The sequence below is a fragment of the Urocitellus parryii genome, chromosome 6, assembly GCF_045843805.1.
Source record: "Urocitellus parryii isolate mUroPar1 chromosome 6, mUroPar1.hap1, whole genome shotgun sequence".
NCBI lineage: Eukaryota > Metazoa > Chordata > Mammalia > Rodentia > Sciuridae > Urocitellus > Urocitellus parryii.
In genome coordinates, this window is record NC_135536.1 from 133,033,098 (window position 1) to 133,059,973 (window position 26,876).

At 43.7% G+C, this 26,876-nt stretch overlaps 2 protein-coding genes across 4 annotated transcripts; both read right to left on the reverse strand.

Moving 5' to 3' along the window:
* Positions 1-6,578, reverse strand: Ngrn (neugrin, neurite outgrowth associated). Its single transcript, XM_026388159.2, has 3 exons — positions 6,355-6,578; positions 5,831-5,941; positions 1-1,006 (listed from the first exon to the last, which is right to left on the reverse strand). The coding sequence occupies exons 1-3, from the start codon at positions 6,516-6,518 to the stop codon at positions 400-402; spliced, it is 882 nt and encodes a 293-aa protein (XP_026243944.2). The 5' UTR covers positions 6,519-6,578; the 3' UTR covers positions 1-399.
* A 346-nt stretch (positions 6,579-6,924) lies between these two features.
* On the reverse strand, positions 6,925-21,614 carry Ttll13 (tubulin tyrosine ligase like 13). 3 transcript variants are annotated; one of them, XM_026388157.2, is made up of 14 exons: positions 21,355-21,614; positions 20,762-20,802; positions 19,591-19,709; positions 16,600-16,730; positions 16,179-16,335; positions 15,457-15,600; positions 15,033-15,118; positions 14,491-14,722; positions 13,807-13,991; positions 9,658-9,843; positions 9,187-9,367; positions 8,714-8,893; positions 7,808-8,162; positions 6,925-7,178 (listed from the first exon to the last, which is right to left on the reverse strand). In XM_026388157.2, the coding sequence occupies exons 1-14, from the start codon at positions 21,612-21,614 to the stop codon at positions 7,099-7,101; spliced, it is 2,337 nt and encodes a 778-aa protein (XP_026243942.1). In that variant the 3' UTR covers positions 6,925-7,098. The 3 variants fall into 3 exon arrangements, with proteins under 3 accessions (XP_026243942.1, XP_077656023.1, XP_077656022.1); XM_077799897.1 differs by having other exon boundaries at positions 7,109-7,469; positions 7,844-7,955; XM_077799896.1 differs by having other exon boundaries at positions 7,109-7,469; positions 7,844-8,162.
* Positions 21,615-26,876: the final 5,262 nt, after the last annotated feature.

A 26,876-nucleotide genomic window follows, 5' to 3' on the forward strand; every position in this document is an offset into this window, starting at 1 on the left:
GCAACACGAACTGCTACATTTTATTTTTGCACCAAAGGAAAAAAAGAACCAATTTACTAAGCAGCTCAAAAACTGTTAGTGTTCAATGATCAAGAAGGAAATGAGGTCAGAAAGCAAACTTTTCACTTCCTCCCGAACATATTATTGCAAGTATCACAGAAACAATACTGATTTTCAACATACAGAAGTTAAGCAAAAAGGAGAATACTGAAGATACACAAGTCAGACTGGGAGCAGTGATCCAAAAAGCTTGAATAACCAAGCAGCTCTTTCTGTCCATATTCCAGGCTCATCAAATTCCTCCTATTTCAAAGTAGATATCCACATGCAGAAATCTTGGAGCTCCAAATATATTAGTCTAGCTGTTTCACATGGCATCTCCACAAGCCGGGCCCCAACTCAAATTCTGTACAGGAAGTTCCCATTGCTGTCAAAGAACTCCCGTCCCCTCTGCACTACTTTGCTGCTGAAGTTCTGGTTCCGTAGCTCCCCCGTCTTCAACATTTCCAGTTTCTCATCACTTGGCAATCCATTACTGTCAGTTCTTCTGGTGCCTACACAATCATTGGAGTATTTTTGCAGCTCTCTCTGATGACCTAAGGCTGCAGTGATAGGCTCAAAGCTTTCCTTCTTCAAGCCCTGGATTCCTTTATTCCTTCCCTTTTGTCTCAGTGCATTTGTACTGTGAGTTTTTGACTCTATCACTGTCAAAGCTGTGCTGTGATGCTGACCTTCAGATGAGGCTTCATCCCCTGGCATCAGAAAAGAGTTTGCTACAGAGTGGCCTGCAGCAAGTGACTTCACGGTATCTCCAGAGCCCTGGAGCTGCCGGAGTGAGTGGGCAAACTCAGCTTTCTTAAGAACTTTTTGATCCTGCTTCAGTTTCTGTTCCAAAGTGGGTACAAATTTACTTTTTAAAACCCTTCGGATAACATCGGTGCTGACATCAAAACCTTCAGCCAACCTGGGAACTGACCAGGACTCAGCAAATTCCTTATGTAAATACCTATGGGAAAAAGGAGCAGGTTTTCAAGTTGTGAAGAAGTCTTCTACCAGAACAGCTAATTGATAATACCAGTCATAAATATAAGTAAAAAGAAAAGGACTTTGGAAAAATTATAAATGCAGTCCTTTTATTGTGCCAATTAAGTAACTGGCATACTCACAGTAACACCTGACCACTTTCAGTCGGTCACTTCATTTCACCTCAACTGAACACTTCCCATTGGAAGTTACTTCCTGGGGTGAAGGAAGACTGAACTTCACTCCTAAAAGCACACAATGGCACTATGCTAAATGACAGCAGATGATGTAATGAGAACATCCAAAAGGGCTGGCCCAGGAAATGTTCCAGAAAATCCAAGCTAGAGCCCATCAGAAAAGATAAAAAGCAGTAATAAGCTAGTAGAGAGGGGGCAAGGGGGGCTGGGGCTGTGGCTCAGTGGTAGAGTGCTCACCTAGCACATGCAAGGCACTGGATTCGATCCTCAGCACCACATACATAAATACATAAATAAATAAGTAAACAAGTTATGTCCAATTACAACTAAAAAATAAAAAAACAAAATAAAGGCATTCTATCCATCTACAACTATAAAAAAAAAAAAACAGAGGAGGGCAGGACAGATCAAAGACATTGATAGTTGAGTGAGCAACATCTGAAATACAAGGAAGCACATCACCTTCACTGGGAAGAGTTCAACAGACAGAGCAGAAGTAAGGTCACATGGCGCCTAGGAGTCTGAAATTTATCCCAAGGCAACCGGGAGCCAAGGAAGGACTTTAAGCAGTAAAATGCCATGAGTAAGTATTCATTCTGAAGCTCAACCCAGTGATTGTTGTTCAGTGACAAAAGTGGAGGGTGGGGGGTGGGCACTGGTCTTGGGTTCGATCCCCAACACCACATAAAAACAAAGAAAGATATTATGTCCAACTACAACTAAAAACTAAATATTAAAAAAAAAAAAAAGTGGGGCTGGGGTTGTGGCTCAGTGGTACAGTGCTTGCCTAGCATGCATGAGGCACTGGGTTTGATCCTCAGCACCACGTAATAACAAAATAATGTGTCCACCTACAACTAAAAAAAATACATAAATATTTTTTTAAAAAAGTGTAGGTGGAGGGATTGGAGGTGCACTCAGTGGCAGAGTGTACTTGCTCAGCACGACCCAGGGCCTGGGTTCAATCTTCAGCATCACAGGGGCAGGGTGGGGGGGGGGTAGTCTAAGTGGAAAGATTAGGCACAAGGCTATTATTGTAATTCAGGCAGTCAGAACAGAAACAATGGCAAGGTATGCACAGGACAGAAGAGAGCTGAAGAATATTTAGGAAGGTCAAATGTAGAATTTGTTAAGGAACTAAATACTGGGGATGGTAGTATCAAGGCCAAGGCTAGGGGGCAGGGGATATAACTCAGGTGGTAGAGTGCTTGCCGTGCACACACAGGCCCTGGGTTCAATCCCCAGCACCACACACACACACACACACACAGAGAGAAAAAAAAAAAAGCTAGGGTGGTTGATGGGTTATAGGGAAAGAAAGAACAGAATTAAAAGTGAAAGTGATTAATTCTATTTTGTATGCATTCAGTTTGAGGAACCTATGTGTCCCAGGTTCCGTTTATGATGTCAGATGCTCCAGGAATTTTAAGGAGGCTAAAGATCACACACTGTCAGCTGAATCTAATAATAAGGAAGTCACTGATGGATTTAAAGAGAACAGTCTTATTGTAGTGGTTAAAAAAATCACAGGCAGGGCTGGGGCTATAGCTCAGTGGCAAAGTGCTTGCCTTGCACATCTGTGAGGTACTGGTTTCAATCCTCAGCACCACATAAAAATAAACAAATAAAATAAAGGCATGCTGTCCACTTACAAATACAAAAATAAATTAAAAAAAAATCACATGCAAAGAAAAAAAAATGGGCTGGGGCTGTACCTCAGGAGGCAGAGCACTTGCCTAGCATGTGTGAGAAACTGGGTCAGATCCGCAGCACCATGTAAAAATTAAATAAAATAAAGGCATGTTGTTCCTCTACCAAAAAAAAAAAAAAAAAAAAAAAAACTAATATGGGTAGAAGCAAGTTGGAAACAAAAAGAGGTAGGGTTTTTACTTTATAGTTTTTTTTTTTTTTTGATGGGAGAGTACTGAGGGATTGAACTCAGGGGTACTTAACCACTGAGCCACATCCCCAGTCCATCCAGGTGTGCCACAACACCTGGTAAGGGAGGGTTTTGTTTTTGTTTTTTTTTTTTTTAAGTTTAGGTGGATACAACACAATGCCTTTATTTTTATCTGGTGCTGAGGATCGAACCTGGGTCCCGCCCATGCTAGGTAAGAGCTCTACCCTTGAGCCACAATCCCAGCCCCAAGGGAGGGTTTTAAGATGACAGGTTCCACTGGGTAAGTAGCCCATGCCAGACTTGAGAAGCTGAGGCAGGAGAATTGCAGCCTCAGCAACTTAGGCCCTAAAGCAATTTAGCAAAACCCTGTCTCAAAAAATAAAGCATTGGGGATGTAGCTCAGTGGTAAAGCACCTCTAAGTTCAATCCCTAGTACAAATAAACAAACAGGTTCCTAAGAAAATACATGGGGACAACCTAAAGCACAAAGAGAACTGTCCTAAACAAAGTGATAGGCTATCACTTCTCTCAAAATGAGAATAAAAGAGCAAGACTAGGAAGCTGACAGGGTTTTTATCTAATGGCCTGTTTTAAATTTTTAGAAGGACATTTATTGACTACAAAAGGGGATTTGATAGGTAGAAAGCTGGAAGGTTTGAAAAAGTTAATTTAAGATAATAGAGAACTGATTGCCTAGCATGTGTTAAGTCCCTGGATTCAATTTCCAGCACCAGGAGAAAAAAAGAAAAAAGCTGGGAGGCTGAGGCAGGAGGATCTTAAGTTCTAGGACCAGCCTAGGCAACTTAGCAAGACCCTGTCTCAAAATCTCAGAATTAAAAAAAAAAAAGGACTGGAGATATAGTTCATGGGACCCTAGAAGGGAGATGGTACAGGTTAACAAAATCTTCCCCCTTCCCCCCAACCAGGGATTGAACCCAGGGGCACTTAACCACTGAACCACATCCCCAGCCCTTTTTTTTATTTTTTGAGATAGGGTCTTGAAAAATTGCTTAGGGCCTCACTGAGTTGCTGAGGCTGGTCTCAAACTTGCAATTGCCTACCTCAGACTCCAGACTCACATGTGCCCTACATCCAGCTGGACTCACAAAATCTTTTCTACAAAAAATTTTTTCTACAAAATCTTTTACTCCCAACTGGAATCATTCAGCGTACATAATCAACATAGATCTATTCAGCAATATTAACAAAATATAAATACTTTATCTTTTGGTCCTTAAACTCTACTTCTGGGAATGTATACAACAAATACGTCTGGCAAGAATCAAGTAGCTCTGTCTTCTGAAATGGAAAGATCTATAGGACACATCAAGTTACAAAGGAAAATGTAGAACAGAATTTATAGTATGCTACTTTTTGTGATTCAGGTGGTGAAAATAAAATTTGTACTCATACTTGCTGTATTTACATAAGAAAATCTGGAGAAAAAAACACAAAACCTATTAAAAATAGTACCAAGGGCTGGGGATGTGGCTCAAGCGGTAGCCCGCTCGCCTGGCATGCGTGCGGCCAAGTTCGATCCTCGCACCACATACAAAGATGTTGTGTTTGCCGAAAACTAAAAAATAAATATTAAAAATTCTCTCTCTCAAAATAAATAAATAAAATAAAAATAGTACCAATAGGCAACGGGACGATTCATTCTCAATGTGTACACTAGGTTATAGTTATAATTTTGAACCATCCATAACACATTACCTATTCAAGATAAAAAAAAAAGAGAGAAAAAAATTTAAAAAGAAAAGCAACTTAAAAGCATTTAACATTTTTTGAGCAGGCACCTTTTTAAGATTTTTAAAGGTATGGATCCTCTTTTCAGGAAATGCATATAACTGGGCTGGGGATGTAGCTCAGTGGTAGAGCACTTGTAGGTGCAAGGTCCTGGGTTCCATCCCCAGCAAAGCGAAAAAAACAAACAGGAAAGAAAATTCACATAACCATGTGAGTCCTGTTTCTGAACCTAGGGTTGCAATGTGTTATTTTACATTTTCTGCAATATTGACAATTATAATTTTATATCATGTATGTATAAACATGTAATAAGAAATTCCAATGTTACATATAATTGTAATGCACCAATAAAAATATGAAAATATTAATAACCACAAAATTATATAAAAATGTTCAGCAAAAACGAACCAACTGTTATATGCTAAATCTAGATAACAGCTGCGTAAGGTGTAGCACTTGCCTGTAATCCCAGCAGCTGGTGGCTCAGGAGACTGCGACAGGAGGATCGCAAATTGAAAGCTAGCCTAAGCAACTCAGCAACACACTGTCTCTAATTAAAATATAGAAAAGGGGGGCTGGGGTTGTGGCTCAGCAGTAGAGCGCTTGCCAAGCAGGGGTGAGGCACTGGGCTCAATCCTCAGCACCACATAAAAATAAATAAAAGAATTGTGTCCACCTACAACTAATTAACTAACAATATATATGGGGGAGAGGTAGCAGGAGATGTGGCTCAGTGCTTAAGCGCCCCTGGGTTCAATCCCCGATACCATAAAATAAAATAAATAAAATCTAGATGATAAATTAAGGAAATTCGTCATGTTATTGTATTTTCTGTATAAATTTTCCTATAACAGAAAGGCAAAATACAAAAACAAAACTCAAATGGCCAAACCCGTGTTTTAGCCCCAGAATCTTTCATCTCTTATCATAGCGGATGCTAACAAAGTACCCCGAGTCTTACCGTATCTGCTCCATGGCTTCCCATGTCAGAGTTCTGGGTGGGGCACCTGGCGCCTCCATTTGCCTCCGAATTTTCTGGAATCGAATTGCTTTTTTCTGTCGTTTCAGGGTGCTGGGGGAGAGAACCAATGGCAGAAGCCATGCGTGGAAGCAAGATGGGTGTTTGAAAAGTCTTGGGCTAAATCACCAAGAGCCCAGCCCTCATTTGTGTCAGTAAAGGCCACCGGGCCATGTTTGCCAGCTTAACGCCGCTCTGTACACCGACCCCAAAATCTACACCTACAACAATAACTGCCCGTAAGCATGCTGAACTATCTAAAATTGTAACGAAATATACGTCACTAGCGAAGGAACCTGTGGTCGCAAGGGAGCTGAACCTCTGTCCCTACGCCGCTAACAACAGGTAAGAAGAAATTAGAGTCACAGTGGAGGCGGCTGGAGGACGCCCGGCGCTAAGGGGGCGCGGCTTGAAGCGCCGAGGCCCAAGGCCAGCTTCAGGCTGAGGGCCGGGAAAGGAGCTAGTACCTCTCGACCTCCTGCAACTCCCTCTCCTCTGGCTCCCAGTCGGAATCCGGGTCCGGCTCACGGCCCATAGGGCCTGAGCCCGCCAGCCCCCGGGTCGCGAACCCATAGCGAGCAACAGCAGTACGGACTCGGCCGCCCAGCAATAGGCTGAGGGTAACCGCCATGGCGAAGTAAACCAGCCTCCAGCAGCCCACTACCCTACAGCACCGGAAGCAGTCCCGGAAGCGGAAGGGGCGGGGCGGGAAATAGGGCAGAGGCGAGGCGTTGCCCTTTCCAGGGCTGTAAGGACAGTCCAGGCCTGAGCTGTTTAGCGGCCCGTTCTTCCTAGCTGTAACTGTTTGGCTGCCTTGAAACGCGAGGGTCTAAATGAGGTTCAGGACACTCCTGGAAAACGACATAAACTTTAATAAAAAGACGGATTCAATTACCGAGAGCCGCCCCTCTGTGTCAAGCTGCCCAGGCCTGCCTGTCTCCGCCACCATGGCAGGAAGGGCGTCCACCCTTGGCAGTCGGCTGACGGCGACAGACCCGTGCCTTGGGCACTTGACTCCAAGGGTAAAAGGGACACGTCGCTGGGGTGACCGCTCCCAAGGTTCAGACATCCCTCAACAGTAATCCCAGCTTCAGGCTTGACAAGTGGAAATGAGTATTTGGCCAGCCTTGGCTCTTCATCTTTTAGTCTTTACCAATCCCAAAAGAATCTTAGGGTGTTGAGGAATTCTTGGTGTCTTTGTTTTTCCTTTTTCAAACAGGATTCCTGACTGGGGTTTTCAAACTGGAACTTGGTGGCCGACTTTCATTTAGCAAAGATTGAAGGCCCAGTGCTCCTTTTGGAACCTCAGGAGGTTCTCCAGGAGAGGTTGAGTGCTGACTTCCTTCTTGCTTTTACCTGTGCTGGCTAACGTTAAGAATTGTACTGGAATGCTGCAGAACAGGTGCAGAGGCAGGGCAGAGAGTGAGATCCCTCGCCTTGGCTGTTCTGTGTTCAGACTTTACCATGGAAGGCAATGTGCGTTCAGTCTGCAGAAGATAGCCATGCTTTGGGGTTAAAGTGGATGGCACTGATACTGCCAGGGCTTGGTTTATGGCTTCTAGCCTTCTGCTGGCTTGGCCTTCTGCAGTGAAAACATGGACCCCTCCTGAGTTGGTACTCACAGAAAAGATTTGCCCACCTCTTTCTCATCTGTAATCCAGTTACTACCACAGAGGAATGGTATCCCATGCTTTCCTCCAGCATCTTTACCACACTGTATTATACTTGGTACATTTACTTGCCCACTTTCTTGTTACCTTTGTTGAGGGCTAGGACTGTAATTCTGCCATTATTATCATCAGAGTCTAACACATAGGAGAAGTTAAATAAATGGGTCCACCACCTCCCCATTCCTGTACCACTGCATCATTATAGTTTAGGAGCATCCCAGCTGTAATATCTGCTATTAGAAATTTACACAGGTCAAAGTGACCAAAGCTAGTTTTGTATACTTACGGCTAGTGACCCTGAATCTAGCGCTGGAAAAATAGTGCCTCCCAGCTTTCCTCATTGACAATGAACAGGGACTGATGGCTGCTGGATCTCCTATCCAGTTGAAGGTCTTGGGCTGCAGATGGCACCGGGAATGTTGTGGAATTGCAGCATTCGTGCTTGGCAGTGGCCCTAAGATCCTGGGGATCAATTCATGGGGCCGAAGTGGTTGCAGGAAATGAGGCTGGCCCTGCTCTGAGGTAGCCCCTCTTAGGAGCACCAATGGGACCAGACTCACAGATTGCACTTCTTGACTGCCCAGCCCGTCCTGGTGAAATCTAGGCTAGAGGAGAAGAGCAGCCCCTTACCACATTTCTTGTGAGGCTGGATGGAGTGTTGGAAGAAATAAGTAACTTAAAAAATCTCTTCTAGGCCATAGCCACTATTTAACCAGTTAGGGTTCAACAAAAACAGAGGGCCCAATAGATTTGTTACTAACCCAGCAACTGTTTTACTGGCCTGAGACTATTTACTTATTCCCTGTTAGAGGACACTGTCAATGCTAGAGAGATTACACAGAAGCCACAGCATGTTATTTGTCAGTCATAACTTTTGGGCTACTATGAGATAAGAATATAAAGGGAAAGTCTCTTGTAATTGAGAAAGTTGGGCCTGCACTTTGCTGGATGTCAATTCTGAAAATAAGGGAGATGGGGAATAGATGCAAAAAGAACCAATAGACCAGACCCTCTCCCAAGGCCCAGCCTATTCAACTTTCCCAAGCTCCATTAACAGATACCATCACATAAGCATCTTTTGGTGTGACACCACCATCTGCTGATATCACAACCGTTTTATCCCTTCTTTTGCCAAAGGCTTCATAAGGACCCTCACCTGATACTCATGAAGTTTTTTCTGGCCCCTGTGACTGGGGTGTAGCATGCGGGTCAGCTGCTCTACAATACCCAGGCTTCGAATGAGATTCTCCCTTTGTATCAGGGCCTTCATCCGCTCTAGCTCCTCCTCTTCCACAATATCTTGAGGTTGCATAATATCCAGGTGTATTGATTTGGGCTGCAAGGTACATGAGAGATAAATGCAGGATCTCCAAGGACAAGTCCCAAACCATCGGCAAGGATGGCTGTAGGACTCTAGCCCACTCTACCTTCATCCCTGCCCTGACCCTCCTGTAGAGTTCCCTTTGCTGTCCATTCTCTCACCTTCTGTTCCAAAAAGTCAGTTTCAATTTACTGATAAGGAACTCATCTCTCTTGTGCAAGGGGAGGAGAGGACAGCAGAGATCCCCTTTTCTAGTAGTCCCAACCCATTTTCCTGCAGAAAGATAAGAGTCACACAACCCCTGACACCTCTTTCTCCCGCTTCCGATTCCTGTAAGCCAAGTAGGTGAAAAGGCCCCGGGGCCCTGCCCTGGATCGGCTCTTCTCCCCAGCTGATTCACCCTGGTTCTGGTCCTTGTTTTCCTTTCGCCTCTTAGTGCCTGAATTCTCCTGCTGTTCCTGCTTCAGGCGGATCTCTTCTAGTTGCTGCCTGATAAAACATAAAAGCTTCAGATACTGAAGGAATTGTGTTGGGGAAAAGGAAATAGAGGGAAAACCGGATAAGCAGGAATCGTGATCTGTTCTTGGGACTGATGGGACAGGAATTAGGGAGGAACCTGCAGAATGAAGAGTCACTAAGAGGCTGACAGAATATATAATAGCTCTATTTCTCTTTCCTCAAGTGTCTGGCGTCCTCCCTGCTGCTGGGGAGAAATTCAGGTTCAGGATCTGCCCTCATCTATTTGCATAAAGGAAATGCAGGACAAAGTGGCAAAGTACCTGGCACACTCTTCTCTGGCTTTGGAGGCAGCAGTCTCCTGGAAGAGGGAGCCATTGTGCTTGAAGAAGGGTTCATACTTCCCTGTGTCAGGCCCAGGATAGATCCGCCGATAGCCCCCCAGATGGGAATCCTCATATCGTTCCTGGTCCTGCATGGCTGCATGGGACGACTCGATCTGTTCTCGCCTGTGGAAACAGAGCTCAGCAGAGTCAGAGGTTTGAGAATGTTCCCTGAAGAAAGGAAGGCTGGGTAAGCCTTTGAGAAACTCCTGCTGGCCGCTTGGCCTCCCAAGCCCTTGACTGTGGGGAAGGCTGTCAAGGCCATCTCTGGTCAGCACTACCATGTGTGTAGGCAGAATAGGCTTTGCTTCCAGAAATTTGATTTTTGTTCTAAGTTTAGAGGGGTTTACTTATAAACTGGCACTCCAAATTATCGGAGTCTAATTTTGAGACTAATATAAGTTCACTACAGAAAACTTAGAAGAGCAAAAAAATTAAAACTCCCCATGATCTTACTATGAAATTAACATATTAGTAATTAGTACAGAGCAAGGACTCCAGGGCAGGACCTCCTGAGTTTGAATCCTGTCTTTGCTACTCCCTAGTTTGCCTTTCCTCCCTTACTTCCTTTTTTTCCTTCCTTCCTTCCAAATTGGGATCATATATCAATATTTTAAAATGAGTGTCAGACATAGTAGCACATGCCTGTAATCCCAGCTACTTGAAAGGCTGAGGCTGGAGGATCACAAATTCAAGGCCAGGCTGGGCAACTTAGAGTGAGACCCTATCTCATAATAAAAAATAAAAGTGTCCGGGATGTAGCTCAGAAATAAAGTAGTTGTCAGCCATTTTTCCCCACTGAACATGATTCACTCAGATCCCCTGTTCAGTTCCATGGGAACACTCAGGGTGTTTAATTTATCCTTCACTCCCATTCATCACACAAACATTTGAGTACCTGTTATTCACCAGGCCCTAAGGCTATCATGAGGAATCAAATACAAACTACCCCTCATATTGGAATACCAGTAGAGAAAAGCAATGTTACTACAGGAATATCCAAAGCCTACTCAAATTCAATTTTATGTATCATTAACATATAATTTTAATATCAGTAACCAATCACCATGTTTGTAACCCATTTTATACAAAAAACAACAATGGGTGATCAATACTGATTTAAACAATTCCCTATTAACAACTAAACTGTTTTCTGTGTTTCATTTTTATAAAGTTCCTCAGGAACTGGTTTCTAGAGGAGCTGTGTTAAAAAAAAAACAAACTAGCAGTTGGGCATGGTGATGCACACCTATAATCCCAGCTATGTGGGAAGCTGAAACAGGGGAATAACAAGTTTAAGGCCAGCCTCAGGAATTTAGTGAGACCCTGTCTTAAAAAAATAAAAAGAGCTGGGAATATAGCTCAGTCATAGAGCTCCCCTAGGTTCAATCTCCAGTACTGAAGGGAAAAAAAAAAAAAAAAAAAGCACAGCAAAGTATACAATTAGGATGTGAAGAGAAAGCACAGAATGGGAGAAAATCTTTATTAGCTACTCTTCTGACAGATGATTAGTATCTAGAGCATATAAAGAGCTCAAAAATCTTTACACCAAAAAATCAAATGACCCAATTAATAAATGGGCAAATAAACTAAACAGACACTCCTCAAAAGAAAAAATAGAAATTAAAATAAATAATTTTTTAAAAAATTTTTTTAGTTATACATGGGCACAATATCTTTATTTTTTTTTAATTTATTTTTATGTGGTGCTGAGGATCGAACCCAGGGTCTCACATGTGAGAGGCTAGTGCTCTACTGCTGAGCCACAACCCCAGCCCCAATAAATAAATTTTTTAAAGAAAATAAATATTTATAATTTTCAAAAAAAAGACAAAATACAAATGGCCAACAATACATGGAAAAAAAGCTCAACATCATTAGCAATTAGGAAAATGCGAATCAAAACTACAGTGAGATTATATCTCACACCAGTCAGAATGGCAGTCATCAGTAATACAAATAATAGGGCTGGGAATATAGCTCAGTTGGTAGAGTGCTTACCTCGAATGCACAAGGCCCTGGGTTCAATCCCCAGCACCAAATATATATATAAATACAAATAATTAAAAAATACATATACAAATAAGAACTGGATGCCATGGCACATACCAGTAATCCCAGGGGGTAGGGAGGCTGAGGAAGGAGGATTGTAAGTTCAAAGCCAGCTTTAGCAATTTAGCAAGGCCCTAAGCAACTCAGTGAGACCCTCAGCAACTTAGTGAGACCCTGTCTCTAAACAAACTATAAAAAGGGCTAAGGATGTGGCTCAGTGGTTAAGTGCCCCTGGGTTCAATCCCTGGTACCAAAAAACAAAAGAATACAAATAATAATAAATGCTGGAAAGGATGTGGAGAAAAAGGAACACTTCTATACTGTTTGTGAGACTGTAAATTAGTATAATTACTATGGAAATCAGAATGGAGGCTCCTCAAAAGACTAGGCATGGAACCCTACTATACTACTTCTTGGTATTTACCTTTACTACAGTGATACATATGCATAACCATGTTTATAGTTCACAATAGCCAAACTATGGAACCAGACTAGGTGTTTATCAGTGGATAAATGGATAAAGAAAATATAGTATATATACACAATAGAGTTTCATTCAGCCATAAAGAAAAATGAAATTATGGCATTTGCAGGAAACCGGATGGAACCAGAGACAATCATGTTAAGCAAAATAAGTCAAATTCAGAAGGTCCTATGTTTTCTCTCATATGCATAAGCTAGAGGAAAAAAAGGAAAACAAAAGTGAGGGTGGATCTCCGAAACCAAAGGGAGATTAGGACAGGGATCAAGGGGTGGAAAGTAAAGAGGGAAGGGGGAAAGCTGGGAAGTGATTTTGGTCAAATTACATTATTATATTGTGTGCATGTACAAATATAAATATGTAACAACAAATCCCACATGCAAGTGCACATGCAAGGCACTGGGTTCGATCCTCAGCACCACATAAAAATAAATAAGTAAAATAAAGGTATTATGTCCAACTACAAATATATATATATATATAATTAGGGCTGTGGCTCAGTGGCAGAGCACTTGCCTAGTATGTGTGAGGCATTGGGTTTGATGCTTAGCACCACATAAAAGTAAATAATGGCATTCTGTCCATTATAATACAAAAAAAATTTAAAATATACAATTATACCAATAAAAAATGAGGATAAAAAACTATTAAAAATGAGGATAAAAAAACTAATCAAACCACCTAAAGCACCTTATATGTTAATATGAAAATAGCTCTAAAATACATTGCTAAGTCGGGTGCCGAGTATGTATAAGTTATGCAACTGTCTGGGTAAACAAGGGAGAAAATACTTTGTATAAATACATATATATTTGTGCTTTAAGTGCTTGTGAAAGTATGACACTACACTAGGAATGTTGACTGACTCCAACTGGAGGAAAACTGGGTAGCTGTATGAGAAGGGCAGGGGAAAAACTGTGAACTGTATCATTTGAATTTTGAATATATTGTCTATATTATGAGATGTATTATCTATACATATGTGATGTACTATCTATGCAAAAAAAATTTTTTTTTCACAGGGCTGGGGATCAAACCCAGGGTCTCATGCATGCTAGGCAAGTGTTAAACAATGGAGCTATGTCCCCAGTCCCCTAAAATAATGTTTTTTTTTAATATTTTTAGTTGTAGATGGACACAATATCTTTATTTAATTATTTTATGTGGTGCTGAGGATCGAACCCAGTGCTTCACTTGTGCAAGGAAAGTGCTCTACCACTGAGCCACAACCCCAGCCCCCAAAATGTTTTTTTTTAATATTTATTTTTTAGTTGTAGTTAGACACAAAACCTTTATTTTACTTATTTATTTTTATGTGGTGCCAAGGATTGAACCCATGGCCTTGCACATGCCAGGTGAGCACTACTTCTGAGCCACAACCCCAGCCCCAAAATGTTTTTCAATAGTTAATTCGCTCTTAGTGGCTTTCTTCTAGTGGACTTTCACTCTCAGGAAAGTATAAAAGCAAGACCAGTTATGCTAATAAACACATTAGATATTGAGGGAAACAGGTTCGGTAGTTGTGGCGAAGAACAGAGTGGGCTGAGATGACATACCTGGCTTCTCGTGGCTGTTGGTGGCTCTGCAAAAGCCTTTCCTTGACTCTCCGCTTGTCCTCCTCTAACACTTTTTTTTTGTCACAACCCCGGAGGTTAACAAGGGTCATGGCATCACAAAGAAGAGCATCCTTCACCTCTCGATCAAGGCGGGAGTCTGTAGTGAAGCTTGGAGAGTGATTTACCTGCCAGGAGAAGTAGTTATTGCCCCCTTCCTGTATCTACACCACCTGAACAGATGGTGGTCTCTTGAAGACCTGAGTGAGGGTCTAGGAGAAACATCCCCTCCTATGACAGCAACCAAGTTGGCTGTAAGCTCTAGCTTTCAAGGCCATAGGACTCTGCATAGTGATCCCTCCAATTCACAGGCATCTTGGGGAGAGTAAATCAGATAGCCTAAGTCTACAGATAAAGTGTCCTGAAAGTCAAGGTTTATACCAGAAGCGCTGGGGATCCCAAACCTGGATTGCTGTGGTAGAAGCCAGAGATCACCAAAGTTTGACTCAGCCAGCCAAAAGGGTAGGGTAGATAGATGTCTTTTGCCTTCTGCTGGTTGCCACCTACCCTGAAGTTTCCCTAGCATCTCCCCTTTTCTGTCCCCACCTGAGTGCCTCCTATCCCAGGTGTCCTGTTCAGAGAAGCCTCTGAATCTTGCTTTTGCAAAGATGAGGAGAGAAACCTTACCTCCAGCAGCCAGGGCTTCAGCTTTTGGTCCAGCAAAACATCAAAACCAAGGATCTCAAAACAGGCACATGTACCACTACTCAGATATTGAGGAAAACAAGTTCGGTAGTTGTGGCGAAGAATAGAGTGGGCTGAGATGACAGTTTTGATGATGATGTCCTCGATGTTGCCCCACAGCTCTCGGGGGTTGTAGCTGTGTTCTCGCAGCCAGGCGTTGAGTGTTGACAGCTTCCTGTGAGGCCCAGTGCTCAGAGGAATACAGATTTCTATGCCACCAGGGCCTGGCTACAGGCAGCTGGTTCCCTGATGCTAACCCTAATTCCAGGCCTGGGCCCCTGTGTGTCAAAGAGCTGCTAGCAGCTCAGAACAGGGATTAGTTATTAGGGTGGGACTTGGGGCTGATAGACTCAGGCACAGATCCAGGGTCTAGAAAGACAGTTTTTCCTTAGCAGTCAGCCTCCCAAAAGTCAGCTGGGTTTCTTGGGCTCCTAAAATTGTAGGGCTAAAGGATAGAGGAAGGAGGAAAAAAGAGTAGCAAGTACCTCTTACTGCCCACAGCATCATCCCGGACAAAATTCTCATTGTGTTTGTTGATAGCATAGTTAGTCAGGTGCATGCAGACATCTTCCTGTGAAGCAAGTAGCCCCATGGGCTCAGACTGCTTCCATGCGGCCCACCTCTCCAGCGTCTTGTGGCCTTCTCTACCCCTCCCTAGTATTGCTGGTCTCCTGGCCCTTTGCAACAGGGGACTATCCTTTTATAAGATTCTGGGGAAGAGGGTGGGGTATGATGGGCACCTTTTCTCAGTCACCACCCACCAAGTGCTGTTCTCATAGCTTGGTGTCATGGCTTTCACTGACTTCCTTCCTTTTTCTTGTGTGATAATGAAAAATCTCTACCTGGTTTCTCCCTAGAACATCAGCACTTATGCAATGGAAGAGAATGGGTGTCATTCTGCCCCCTCACCAGGTTGTTGTGGCTGGGCTCCACATATGGCATGGTGGCAAAGCGGGCCAGGCCCTCCTCATACATGAAGATCCGAAGAGGGTCACAGGATGTGATCAGGACGTAGATTCGCATATCAAACTTGAAGCCATCAATAAGGAAAGGCTAAGAGCACACAAACCCAGAAGGAATATAATTAACTTAAAATTTTCTTTTGTAGTTGTAGATGGATAGCATGCCTTTATTTTTTAAAATATTTGTTTTAGTTGTAGGTGGACACAATAACCTTTATTTTTATGTGGTGCTGAGGATCGAACCCAGTGCCTCCCATATGAGAGGAAAGCTCTCTGCCACTGAGCTACAGCCCCAGCCCTGTAATTAATTTTTGAAGTGCTTACTATGTGCCACACACTGTTGTAAGTGCTTCAAATACACAACTCATTTAATTTTCACAACAATCATATAAAGTAGTTACTGTTACTCTTCCCATGAAACAATAGGAAATAGAGGCAAGAAAAAAAAAACAAAAGGTCATTCACCTACCTGAGGTCACATATCTAGGAAGTAGAAAAGATGAGATTCAAACCTAGGCAGGCTGACTAAACCATGGCTCCATACTGCCTCCAGGATAATGGGGACAGCAGAAAGGGTAGGAGCCCAAAACTGGCTTCCTCCCTGGCTTTGGAAGAGACAAGGAACCTCAGGGCCAGGGAGGAGCCTAATGGTACCGAGGTATCTTTCACCTTGGAGATGTACTGCTGGCAGATCATGTGCTCTCCCGGCTTGATCTCACGGGGGTTCCGGGTGATGAAGATGCCACGTCCCTGACAGCCACTGTCTGGCTTGCAGATATAAGTGCGGGTTTTTCGCTGCCGACCATAGGACTGGAAGTCCCCGTAGCTATGTACAGAGAGGAGCAGGTCAAAAGGTTTCTGCAAATCTTGGCTGACCTAGGGGCCCATGGCTATATTCTTGCTATCTAGGCTATCTAATCCACACTCTTCCTGGAACACTGTTCTCAGACAACTTTTCTTTGATCAGCTGAAACTTTCTTGGTCCACTTTCATCCCCCTAAGACATACCAGACCAGAGTCTGGAGGGGACAAAGGAAGGCAACCCATTCCTGCCCCTAGGATCTCAGCCTGGGAAGCTAGGTTCACTTACTCTGCAGGGAGGCACCAGGTACGGGGGAAGATGTTGTACTCGGTAGGATAGAGTTTCTGCATGCGGTTGAGATTCCGAGCCAGCAGATCTTTGCGGCAGATTTCTGTCATGCCGGGAAAGTGATTGATTTTCTGAAACAGAGCCAGTTAGTTATACTGTCTCCTAGAGTAAATGACAGCTCCTGGGGCCTGGGCATCCCAAAAAAATCATGGAAGAGGATGAGGAAGAAGGGAGGAGTCACAGTGGAGGTGAGCACTGTCCTTACTACCCCAAAGGTAGAAACAGGAAGATTCCCTAAGGCAGGTGAGAAACCCTCCCACGGCTTCTACACCCAGTGTGTACATCCTTCATTCAAAAATAAAGGACATGGGGCTGGAGTTGTGGCTCAGTGGTAGAGCACTTGCCTAGCATGTGCAGGGCCCTGGGTTCGATCCTCAGCACCACATATAAAGAAAATAAAGGTATCGTGTTCAATACAACTAAAAAATAAATATATAAAAAAAATGAAGGACAGAGGCTGGCCCAGTGGCCCATGCCTATAATCCCAGCGGCTTGAGAGGTGGAGGCCCAAGGATCATGAATTCAAAGCCAGCCTCAACAATTTAGCGAGGTGCTAAGCAACTTAGTGAGACCCTGTCTATAATAAAATACAAAATAGGGCTGGGGATGTAGCTCAGTGGTTAAGTGACACTGAGTTCAATCCCTGGTACCCCCTACCCTCCCATTCAAAAAAAGGAGGAGGACAAGAGAGAAGAATGTGTACTAGGCCAGACCTCTGGGCCTTCTAGCCATCTTCTAACATCCCTCAGACCACCAGTACTTGTCTTATAAAGTAACAATGTATGGCAGTACAAAGAAATCATGAAAAACATTCTCTAAAAGATAGGAAATAGAAAAGGAAACTGAAGACCAGCTGAAGGAAATGCACTCCATGACACCTAGAGATGACATGGTGCCTGCCAGGAAACCTCTGGCTGCTCTGTCCTTCATGACTTTCTCAGTCACTAGCTATATAAACTTAGTATTTCTGAGCTTCAGCTTCCTTTTTTAACAAAAGGATACCTGCTGCTCAGGATTTTTTTGTTTGTTTTGTTTTGTTTTTGTGTGTGTGTGTGTGTGTGTGTGATGTTAGGGATTGAACCCAGGGCCTTCTGCTTGTGAGGCAAGCCTTCTATCAACTGAGATATATCCCAGCCATCAGGAATGTTTTTAAGGATTTTTTTCCCTGGTACTGGGGATTGAACTCAGGGATGCTCTACCACTGAGCTACATCCCCAGCCCTTTTTAATTTTATTTTGGGATAGAGTTTCACTAAGTTGCCCAGGCTGACCTTCAATTTGTAATCCTCCTGTTTCAGTCACCCCTGCCACCCAATTGCTGGGATTATAGGTTTGCTCCATCACAACCAACATTGTTTTTTTTTTTTTTTTAAAGAGAGAGTGAGAGAGGAGGGGGGGAGAGAGAGAGAGAGAGAGAGAGAATTTTTAATATTTATTTTTTAGTTCTTGGCGGGCACAACATCTTTGTTGGTATGTGGTGCTGAGGATCGAACCCGGGCCGCACGCATGCCAGGCGAGCGCGCTACCGCTTGAGCCACATCCCCAGCCCACAACCAACATTGTTAAGGATTTAATAATAAAAAAACCATAAAAGTACTTAACATGGTATCTGTTAGATGCATAGTAAGTCCTCAATAACAGCTGTTATTATTGCCATCCTTATCTGACAATAGCTTTCTGCATTTCTTTTCAAAGCTTCTTGAATACTTGTAGACTTGCTGTCTATCTTGATACAGGTTATAGTTTCTTCAATCCCTTACTGGCTTCCCCTCAAAATAAGCCTATACACACCAAACTCCCTTTTTTATTGTGTCCTAAGGATCTAACCCAGCTCTTCAAGCCTGCTAGAAAAGTACTCTACAACTGAGCTGCACCCCCATCGCCTTTTTAAAAATTTAAGACAAGGTCTTGCTAAGTTGCCTGGGCTGTCCTCGAACTTGAAAACCTATCACTCAGCTTCCTATGGAGCCCCACCAGACCCTTTTTAATTACAGTCATGCATTGTATAAGGGCATTTTACTCAATAGCTACATATAAGGTTCTATAAGATTATGTCATCTGGTGATATCATATCCATCCATTTCGTAAAATACATTTACAAAAATCAAACAATGATGAAATCACCTACCAATGCATTCCTCAGAAATGTATCTCTGTCATTAAGTGACACATGACTTATTTTATTGATATTCTCCACAAGGAATCTGTTAGAGGGTAATAAAAATACCTTGAAGCAGGTATATTTTTGTGGATGTGAGATACTGAAGATTGAACACAGGGCCTTGCATGTACTAGTGTTTGATCACTGAGCTACATCCCTAGCCTGGCAGGAACATTCTTCTTAGGGACCTGGTCCATCTTCCCTGATTTTCTTGCTGCCAGGCAGGACCCCAAACTGACACACTCTCTTCTCTTCCTCCCCCCACTTCTTTGTACTGGGAATTGAAACCAGAGGTGCTTTACCACTGAGCCACATCTCTAGCCCTTATTGTTTTTATTTTGAGAGAGGGTCTCAGTAAATTGCTTAGGTCCTTGCTAAGTTGCTGAGGCTAGCTTTGAACTTGTGATCCTCTTGCCCCAGCCTTCCAAATCGCTGGGATTACAGGCATGCACCACCACACCAATGGGTTCTAAGATGCTGAGATGGCCCTGTTGTTAGCTCTGAGGCTGCCTCTCAGTCCTGCCTTGGAGCAGGCAGGCTAGACATAGATGTCACCAGGCAGAGCAAATAATGGGCAATTATATATCCACCGGAAACTTCCTTCAGATAACAGAAGCTCCAGAGAGCCAAGAGAATATTTCCATTGGAACAGAAGACCCTTAGTATAGTCTTTCCTGTCTAAACAGGGTACAGCCAAAAAAGAATGGCAGCCTCATGCCTGGGCAGGGGTTAGGAATAGTCATTCTGAATCTTAGCTCAGGATATTGGTACCTGAAACCTCTTCATGTCCATGACTCGTTCCAGTGAGACGGAGCAATCTGTCCAATACACAGTCCATTCTTCGTCCTCCCCCACTTCTTTCAGGCCACACATTTGGGCTGCCCGCCGTACTGCAGAGATAGGGGAGTCAGTGTTGCCAGCCTGAGCACCAGCAACAAGCCCTGGAACTCTAGATGGGTCAGGAAAGGAACAGACCTGACCAGAGGCCAGGTTGAAGAGGGAGATGACTCTTACTTCAGTTCTGCATCTTAGTTATCAGGTGGCAATTCCAAGTTCATGAGGCTGTCAGGCCCTTCCAAAATATGCAGCAGAGAAAAACGAGAGCCTGGCCTTATGATTCTGCCAGTCCTCTCTCTCAATCAGGATTGTTTCTGCAGAGCTGACCATAGGTAGGGACCACACTGATGCCTAACACTCTGGGTGGCCTCTTGCACAGATGGCAGTGGGAAAAAGAGGGGAAGAAGGAAAACACTGACCTAATTGGGGATTTTTTTTTTTTAAGTAAGTGAAGTCCCTCCAAAGTTCTCTTTAAGAACTGTGGGGTTTGGGGGGTGTTTTTTTTTTTTGTTGTTATTGTTGTTTGTTTTGTTTTTTAGGTGCTAGGGATCGAACCCAGGACCTCGCACATGCTAGGCACGTGCTGAACTACATCCCTAGCCACCTACCCAAACTGTTTTAAGCTTGTCTCATCTCTGCACAAATCTGGGGAGGGTAGGGCAATGGTGACTCTCATGTATTTTATTTCTAGCAGTACTGGGGATTGAACACGGTAGTGCTCTATCACTGAGCTATACGCCCCCTAGCCTTTTAAAATTCTTTTTAAAATTTTGAGATAGGGTCTCGCCAAGTGCTGAGGCTGGATTCAAACTTATTTCCCTGCCTCAGCCTCCCAAGTCTCTAGGATTACAGGCATGAGCCACCATACCCAGAACTTTTATTCGTTGTTTTTATTAGTTAACTGAAGATATTGTCCCTACCATTGAGACTAATTAGAATAGCAATATCTCAACTGCCAGTAGCTGAGCCAGGGGAACCTCATGAGCCTCAACATGGGCTCTAGGCCAGCCTGGCAAGATCCAAGGCTGGAAGCTTGATTGGAGCTCCTTCTCCCTAGTAAGAATGACAGCCCTCTTGTGTAAAAGGGTGTGAGTCGGGCGCTTACCACTTTCATACTTGCAGTTGGTCAGGTTGATGGCCAAGGGTCTGGAATGGAGGAATAGCAGAAATCAGGCAGAGTGGAAGGGAAGGACAGACCCTGGGCTGCCAGGCTCTCAGATGCAGAGATATCCAACAAACACAATTCATTTTTTTCTAGAAGCCACTTAAAGGAAAGACAAGGGTGATAAAAACATGCTGAAATTCTGCCAGGCATGGTGAGCATGCCTGTAATCCCAGGGACTCTGGAGGCTGAGACAGGAGGATCACAGTCTGAGGCTAGCCTCAGCAACTTAATGAGGCCCCAAGCAATTTAGCAAAACCTAGTCTCAAAATAAAAAGGACTGGGATGTAGCTCAGTGGTAAAGCACCCCTGGGTTCAATCCCCAGCATGGAAAAAAAATATACTGAAATTCCAAAATGAACTAGCCCAAATGTTTCTGATTTTTGTTTCTGTTGTGTCAAAAGATAAATCATGCTCCAGCCTTTCCTCTTCCAAAGACTGAAGGGAAGAGCTTAGGTCCCAGTCTCCCAAATGCTGAAGGGAGGTCAGGGGGTGACTCTGGAGCCAGGCAGGTGAGGAGGTCCAGGGAAGGTTACCTGCGTTTCCGCCTTCTCTTTCTCCTCCCAACTTCTAAGTCATCTGTGTCAGTTGGGGCTATGATTTTCTTTGGAATTTTTTTGGCTACAATGGCTAAGGGATCCCCATTCTCAAATGCCTTATAGTCTGCCTTTGAGAGTGCCTGCTGTGAAGAGTTAGAAGGGGTGGTATCTTCCTCTTTAACACACTCCTCCTCAGATTCCTCTTCCTCAACAGAGTCTTCCTCAGATTCACTGGTCTTACAGGTACTCGGTTCCATTCTCTTAGATTCTAAGGGGAAGAGGGTAGGAATTAAGGCCCAGGATGGCTTGCAGGGATCCACCCAAAGGCCCTTCGTGGTGTTTTAAGAAAATGTTGCAGCTCCTTCGGAACAGAACAATCCCACTGAATAACAGGATGTTTCCAAGTTGGGGTGAGGGTGTGTGGGATGCCAGGAGATATGGATTCCCTGACTACCACCCAAGATCACACTGGATCATACAACACACTGTGGTGCGTGCAGTAATGAGCAGAGATGGTAAGAACCATAACCATGGCTCTTTTGTTCCTGAATGGAATGGGGGATGGCTGGGTGAACTGGGGAGATAATTTGCTTTGTAATACAACTGAAGATCAAATGTACAATAGGTCGGCCCTTTCTCTGCCTCAGGATTCAGTTTCTCCATGTAAACACACTGGAGCCAGGCAACCCTTGGGCTCTGACCACAGAAGGGGAGCCTACGGCGGACACTGCCCACCCGAGGTTCCGAGAAGGGCTGAGGGGCTGCTGAGGCTGCCCCTAGCGGCCTGGGGTAGAACCCAGCTGCTCGCTCATGGCTGCCCTTCGCCCGTTTCGGCTCTTCCTGGGCGTTGCTGGTGTCGGGGACCGCCTATTAGTTCCACAGGACCGTCTGTCCGGGCTGTCGCGAAAGGGAGCCCGCTCCCCGTTGGGGGTTAACTGCTGACTCCAAGATCCCGGCGGCGGCGGCGCCGTTTTTAGCTAGCCGACGGCCGCCGCCGCCGCGGTCGCCATGGATACGAGGGCGTTTCCCATTGCACAAGCGTTTCGGGGGCGGGTCCTTCCGCGGACCACACCCACCCGGGCGCCGGCTGAGGCCATCCTGGCCCGGGCAACGTTTGCTTACAGCTGGAAGCGGAAGAGCGGCGGGTCCCGGCACAGGAGGACCCGCCCCGCCCGTTTATCATGGGACTTGTAGTTCTCCTGATTTGGCACATCTTCGCACCTCCCCACTCCCATCTTTTCTTGAACGCACAAATCAAGTCTGCGTTGGGGACGAATAGCTGCTCTCTTTTCTTCGGTTTTTTCCGAAACCATGCAGTGAACAGTCTTTGCCCTCTAGGAAAGCTCTGATTAAGACACATGTCTTCCAGCGCTTTCAGCTAAGACATGGGCTAAGACAGCTCCATTAAGGAATAACGGAACTGCTTCATGACATTGTTCTGTCACTGTGGCCTCTTTTCCCCCACACCCTCCCACTTTGACTTCTGCTAGCCATCTCCACCAAACTTAGCCCAACTTGTCACTCAGATTATCCTGTGGGCTAAATCCAGAAGACACTTTAAAATTTTCCATCCTTTAGGAGGATTGGACTTCTGTTTTTCTGTTTGTTTTTGTATCATTTTTGGTGCTGTGGATGGAACCCCGGACCTTGCATATGCTAGGCCAGTACTCTATCACTGAGCTATACCCCCAGCTCTACATGGACATTTTTAAAATTCATAGATTTCTTGATCTTTCTTCAACATGATTTTATATATATATATATATATATATATATATATATATATATATATATCCCCAGCACCACATTAAAAAACTTAACAAAATAAAGGAATTGTGACCACCTACAACTAAAAATATTTTTTTAAAAAAGTCAAGAGGTGGGGCTTGACTTTATATAAGATCTCCTTGAAATACTCTGAAGTCCCTTGTTTCTAGTTTTTCTCATTTTGTCAACAAATATTCAGCGTTACAAGCACTGTCCTAGGATCTGGTCCATCTTCATTTGTTGCCTGAATCACTGTCATTCAGCAAACTCTTCATTGAATTCTTTGACTATTCTTCATTTATCCTCCTTGTTACAGAGCACCGCCTACTGCAGAGCTGAGATAGCTACAACAGTCCTCTACTAACAGTTCTTGTGATCAGAAAGATTTCAGACGTGTCATTCTGTGAGGCAGACTTGAGTTCACAGGAAAAGGGAACATTCTCAAGCGTGAGAGGGGGTCCTCTCAGAGGGGAGAAGGATGGTACCCCTCTCTTGCCCTCCGGGGGGGGGGGGTCCCAGGGAGTTTTCTGGAGAGTCCCACCCCAGGTCCACCTCTTGACTTTTTTTAAAAAATATTTTTTTTAGTTGTTGATGGACCTTTATTTATTTGTTAATTTATATGTGGTGCTAAGAATTGAACCCAGTGCCTCACACATCTAGGCAAGCACTCTACCAGTGAGCCACAACCCCAGCCCAACACATCTTGATTTTTTTTGGGGGGGGGGTAATGGGGATTGAACCAGGGGTGCTTTTTTAAATTTTTATTTACAGACAGGGTCTCACTGAGTTGCTTAGTGCCTCAATGAGTTGCTGAGGCTGACTTTGAACTTGCAATCCTCTTGCCTCAGCCTCCCAAGCCACTGGGATTACAGACATGTGCCACTGCTCCTGACACCTCTTGACATTTGACTGACAGCACAATCACATCAAACTTCCAAGTCCCAACTGTGTATAGTAAAGGTCCAGGGCATTTGGCCCATGCTGACTGGTTCTAACTAGAACTTGTTCTTACGGGTTTTAGAGTTAGGGGGAATTGTCCTTATCTTCCTGAATTCTGGGATCTGGCCTATATAAGTCACAGAAGTCCCCCGACTTTAGGGTTAACTTCTGTTACCCTGCATTTCTTCTTCAGATAATAGGTTGTTTGCTGAGGTGTAACATATCCTGACTTAAGCCAGGTAAATTGCTTTTTAGAAGAAAGCATGTGGGGGTCAGCACAGTGGACCTAGTTTATAGAATTAGCCCCCAACCTTATATTCCCACCACTTTACATCTGCAGCTTGAGTATTTTTCCTAAAATGCAAATCTGTTACTACACCATTTAGTACTCTTCAAGGTTTCCCATTAGATCAAATCCATAGGCCCTTAGCATTTGAGGTCCTGAATCAAGAGGCAAAAATGTGGAGAGGCCCTGTTTGGATCAGCACTTCCTATCATGGCTCTGAGTACAAAGAGCCTATATATTCCATATTCCGGCTGAGACAAAGCTTCAGGTAAAATTCCTTTCTTTTAAAAAAAATTTTAATTGTAGATGTATCTTTATTTTATTTATTTTTATGTGATTCCAGGGATCAAAGCCAGTGCCTCACGCATGCTAGGCAAGTGCTCTACTACTGAGCCATATCTCTGGCCCACCTTCTTAAAGATTCCTAAAGCAACAACAACAAAACTTTAAACAATTCCTAAAGCATAAACAGCTGAGAAACACTATCATAAAGAAAACCTATTTGACTTTACCCTTCCCCGCTTTATAGAAAAACTCATTTGGGTCAGGGAAGTCCCAGGGACAAACTGGAGAAATCCAGATATTTGGCTCATCACCTTGGACACAAAATCTACTTAGCTGTAATATCATCTCATGCATTCCCTTTGGGGAGCAAGCAAGGAAAAGCAAGCATATTGAGCTTGTATATGCAAAAGCTCTCAGAAAAAGGTTAAAATTACTGCCATTTGCCAAAAACATGAGGGTAGTCAAAAATTTGAGAGAATGTAAAAATGCTTAATTGTTTTTCTTATAATATAGGTTATGGGTGCATAGTCTGCTTTATCTCAATGAGACTGTAACTTATTTTGTGATATAAAATTTCCAATTAAAATTCTATGATAGGGCTGGGGATGTGGCTCAACTGGTAGCCCACTCGCCTGGCATGAGTGTGGTCCAGGTTCACTCCTCAGCACCACATACAAAGATATTGTGTCCGCTAAAAAACTAAAAAATAAACATTAAAAAATTTTCTCTCTCTCTCTCTCTCTTAAAAAAAAAAATTCTACGATAAAGCTTTATACAGGCCTGGGCATAGGGAGCCAAGTACCTATGGGCCTAAGCCACAGCCAAAGCTGTGCCTACACAATAGAAGACAGAGGAGCCCAAACCTCTGCTGGGAGAACTCTTCCAGCTAGCGGGTGGCACCTTACTCTGAAGGCCCCCCTGACTCCTACACTGTGAGTAGGAACTCCCATTCTTTCAGGAGGTTTGGGGTAAGAGTAGTGGCAGTGGACTGGGCATGGTTGTACACATCTGAAATCCCAGTGGCTGGGGCTGAGGCAGGAGGATTGCAGGCCAGCCCCAGCAATTTAGTGAGATCCTGACTCAAAAAATAAAAAGGGCTGAGGATGGAGCTTAATGGTAAAGCACCCTTGGATTCAATCCCCACAAAATAAATAAGTGGCAGTGATCATCCCTATTGAAAACAGTAGTGGCAGTGATCATCCCTATTGAAAACTAAACTCAGGATTTTTTTCTTTTCTTTCTTCCTTTTTGGGGTTACTTTTGCTATACAAGAATCAAGGAAGCACAAGGAAAAATGGCTTTTTATATATAACTCTCTAACAACTATACCCTTTAAAAAATTTTTTGTATGTATACATATGTTTTAGTTGTTGATGGACCTTTATTTATTTATTTATTTATTTATTTATTTATTTGTAGTGCTGAGAATTGAACCCAGTGTCTCATACATGTTAGGCAAGTGCTCTACCACTGAGCTCCAACCCCAGCCCTACAGTAGTACCTTTTGACTGGTTCCTCTGGAATCAGTGTGGAGATCACTGGAGTAACGGAACAGGACAAAGCATTCATTTTTCAAAAATTTCCACAGCTGGGTATGGTGGTATGGTGGTACATGCCTGTAATCCCAGCTACTTGGGAGGCTAAGGCAGGAGGATCACAAGTTTGAGGTCAGCCTGGACAGTATACTGAGATCCTGTCTCAAAATAAAATTTAAAAAGCGCTGGGGATATAGCTTAGCTATAGGGTAGAGTACTTGCCTAGCATGTACAAGGCCCTGGGTTCAATGGCCAGTATCACAAACAAATACAAAATCTTACATTGACTCAGATACAGATAGAGAAGTAAAGACTTAGCTCTGGATTTTTCAAGAAGCCTGCATCATGTGGAGCTTGTGAAATGCCAGAGAAAGACTCCAGAAGGTCATAAAATTTTAAGGGCAGCATTATACTTTATGGGCATTGCTGACTGGAGAGAGAATCACAAATGCACATTGTCCCAGCTCAGATTCTGGCATCTGACTGCCTGAGCTGCAGTTCAAATCCCATGTGTTATCTGGCTGACCTTGGATAAGTGACAATCTGTCAACTTCCCTTTCTTCATTTATTAAATGGAAATAGTAAGAGGACCTGCATCTTTAATGTTATGAGTACACCCTGTTTTCACAAGAGATAATGTGAAAGACCATTCAACTCTATGTTGGGTACGGGAGGAAAATTCAAGATGAATTTTTAGGGAGATGAAG

Excerpts from the sequence above, each read along its gene's own strand:
- Ngrn (XM_026388159.2), bottom strand. The coding sequence starts at position 6,518 with ATGGCGGTTACCCTCAGCCTATTGCTGGGCGGCCGAGTCCGTACTGCT. Across the intron at positions 5,942-6,354 it reads GAGTTGCAGGAGGTCGAGAG|CACCCTGAAACGACAGAAAA; the intron begins GTACTAGCTCCT and ends TCTCTCCCCCAG. Across the intron at positions 1,007-5,830 it reads GAAGCCATGGAGCAGATACG|GTATTTACATAAGGAATTTG; the intron begins GTAAGACTCGGG and ends TTTTTCCCATAG.
- Ttll13 (XM_077799896.1), bottom strand. The coding sequence starts at position 21,614 with ATGGAACCGAGTACCTGTAAGACCAGTGAATCTGAGGAAGACTCTGTT. Across the intron at positions 16,731-19,590 it reads TGGACATGAAGAGGTTTCAG|AAAATCAATCACTTTCCCGG; the intron begins GTACCAATATCC and ends GCTCTGTTTCAG. Across the intron at positions 14,723-15,032 it reads GATGCTGTGGGCAGTAAGAG|GAAGCTGTCAACACTCAACG; the intron begins GTACTTGCTACT and ends TGGGCCTCACAG.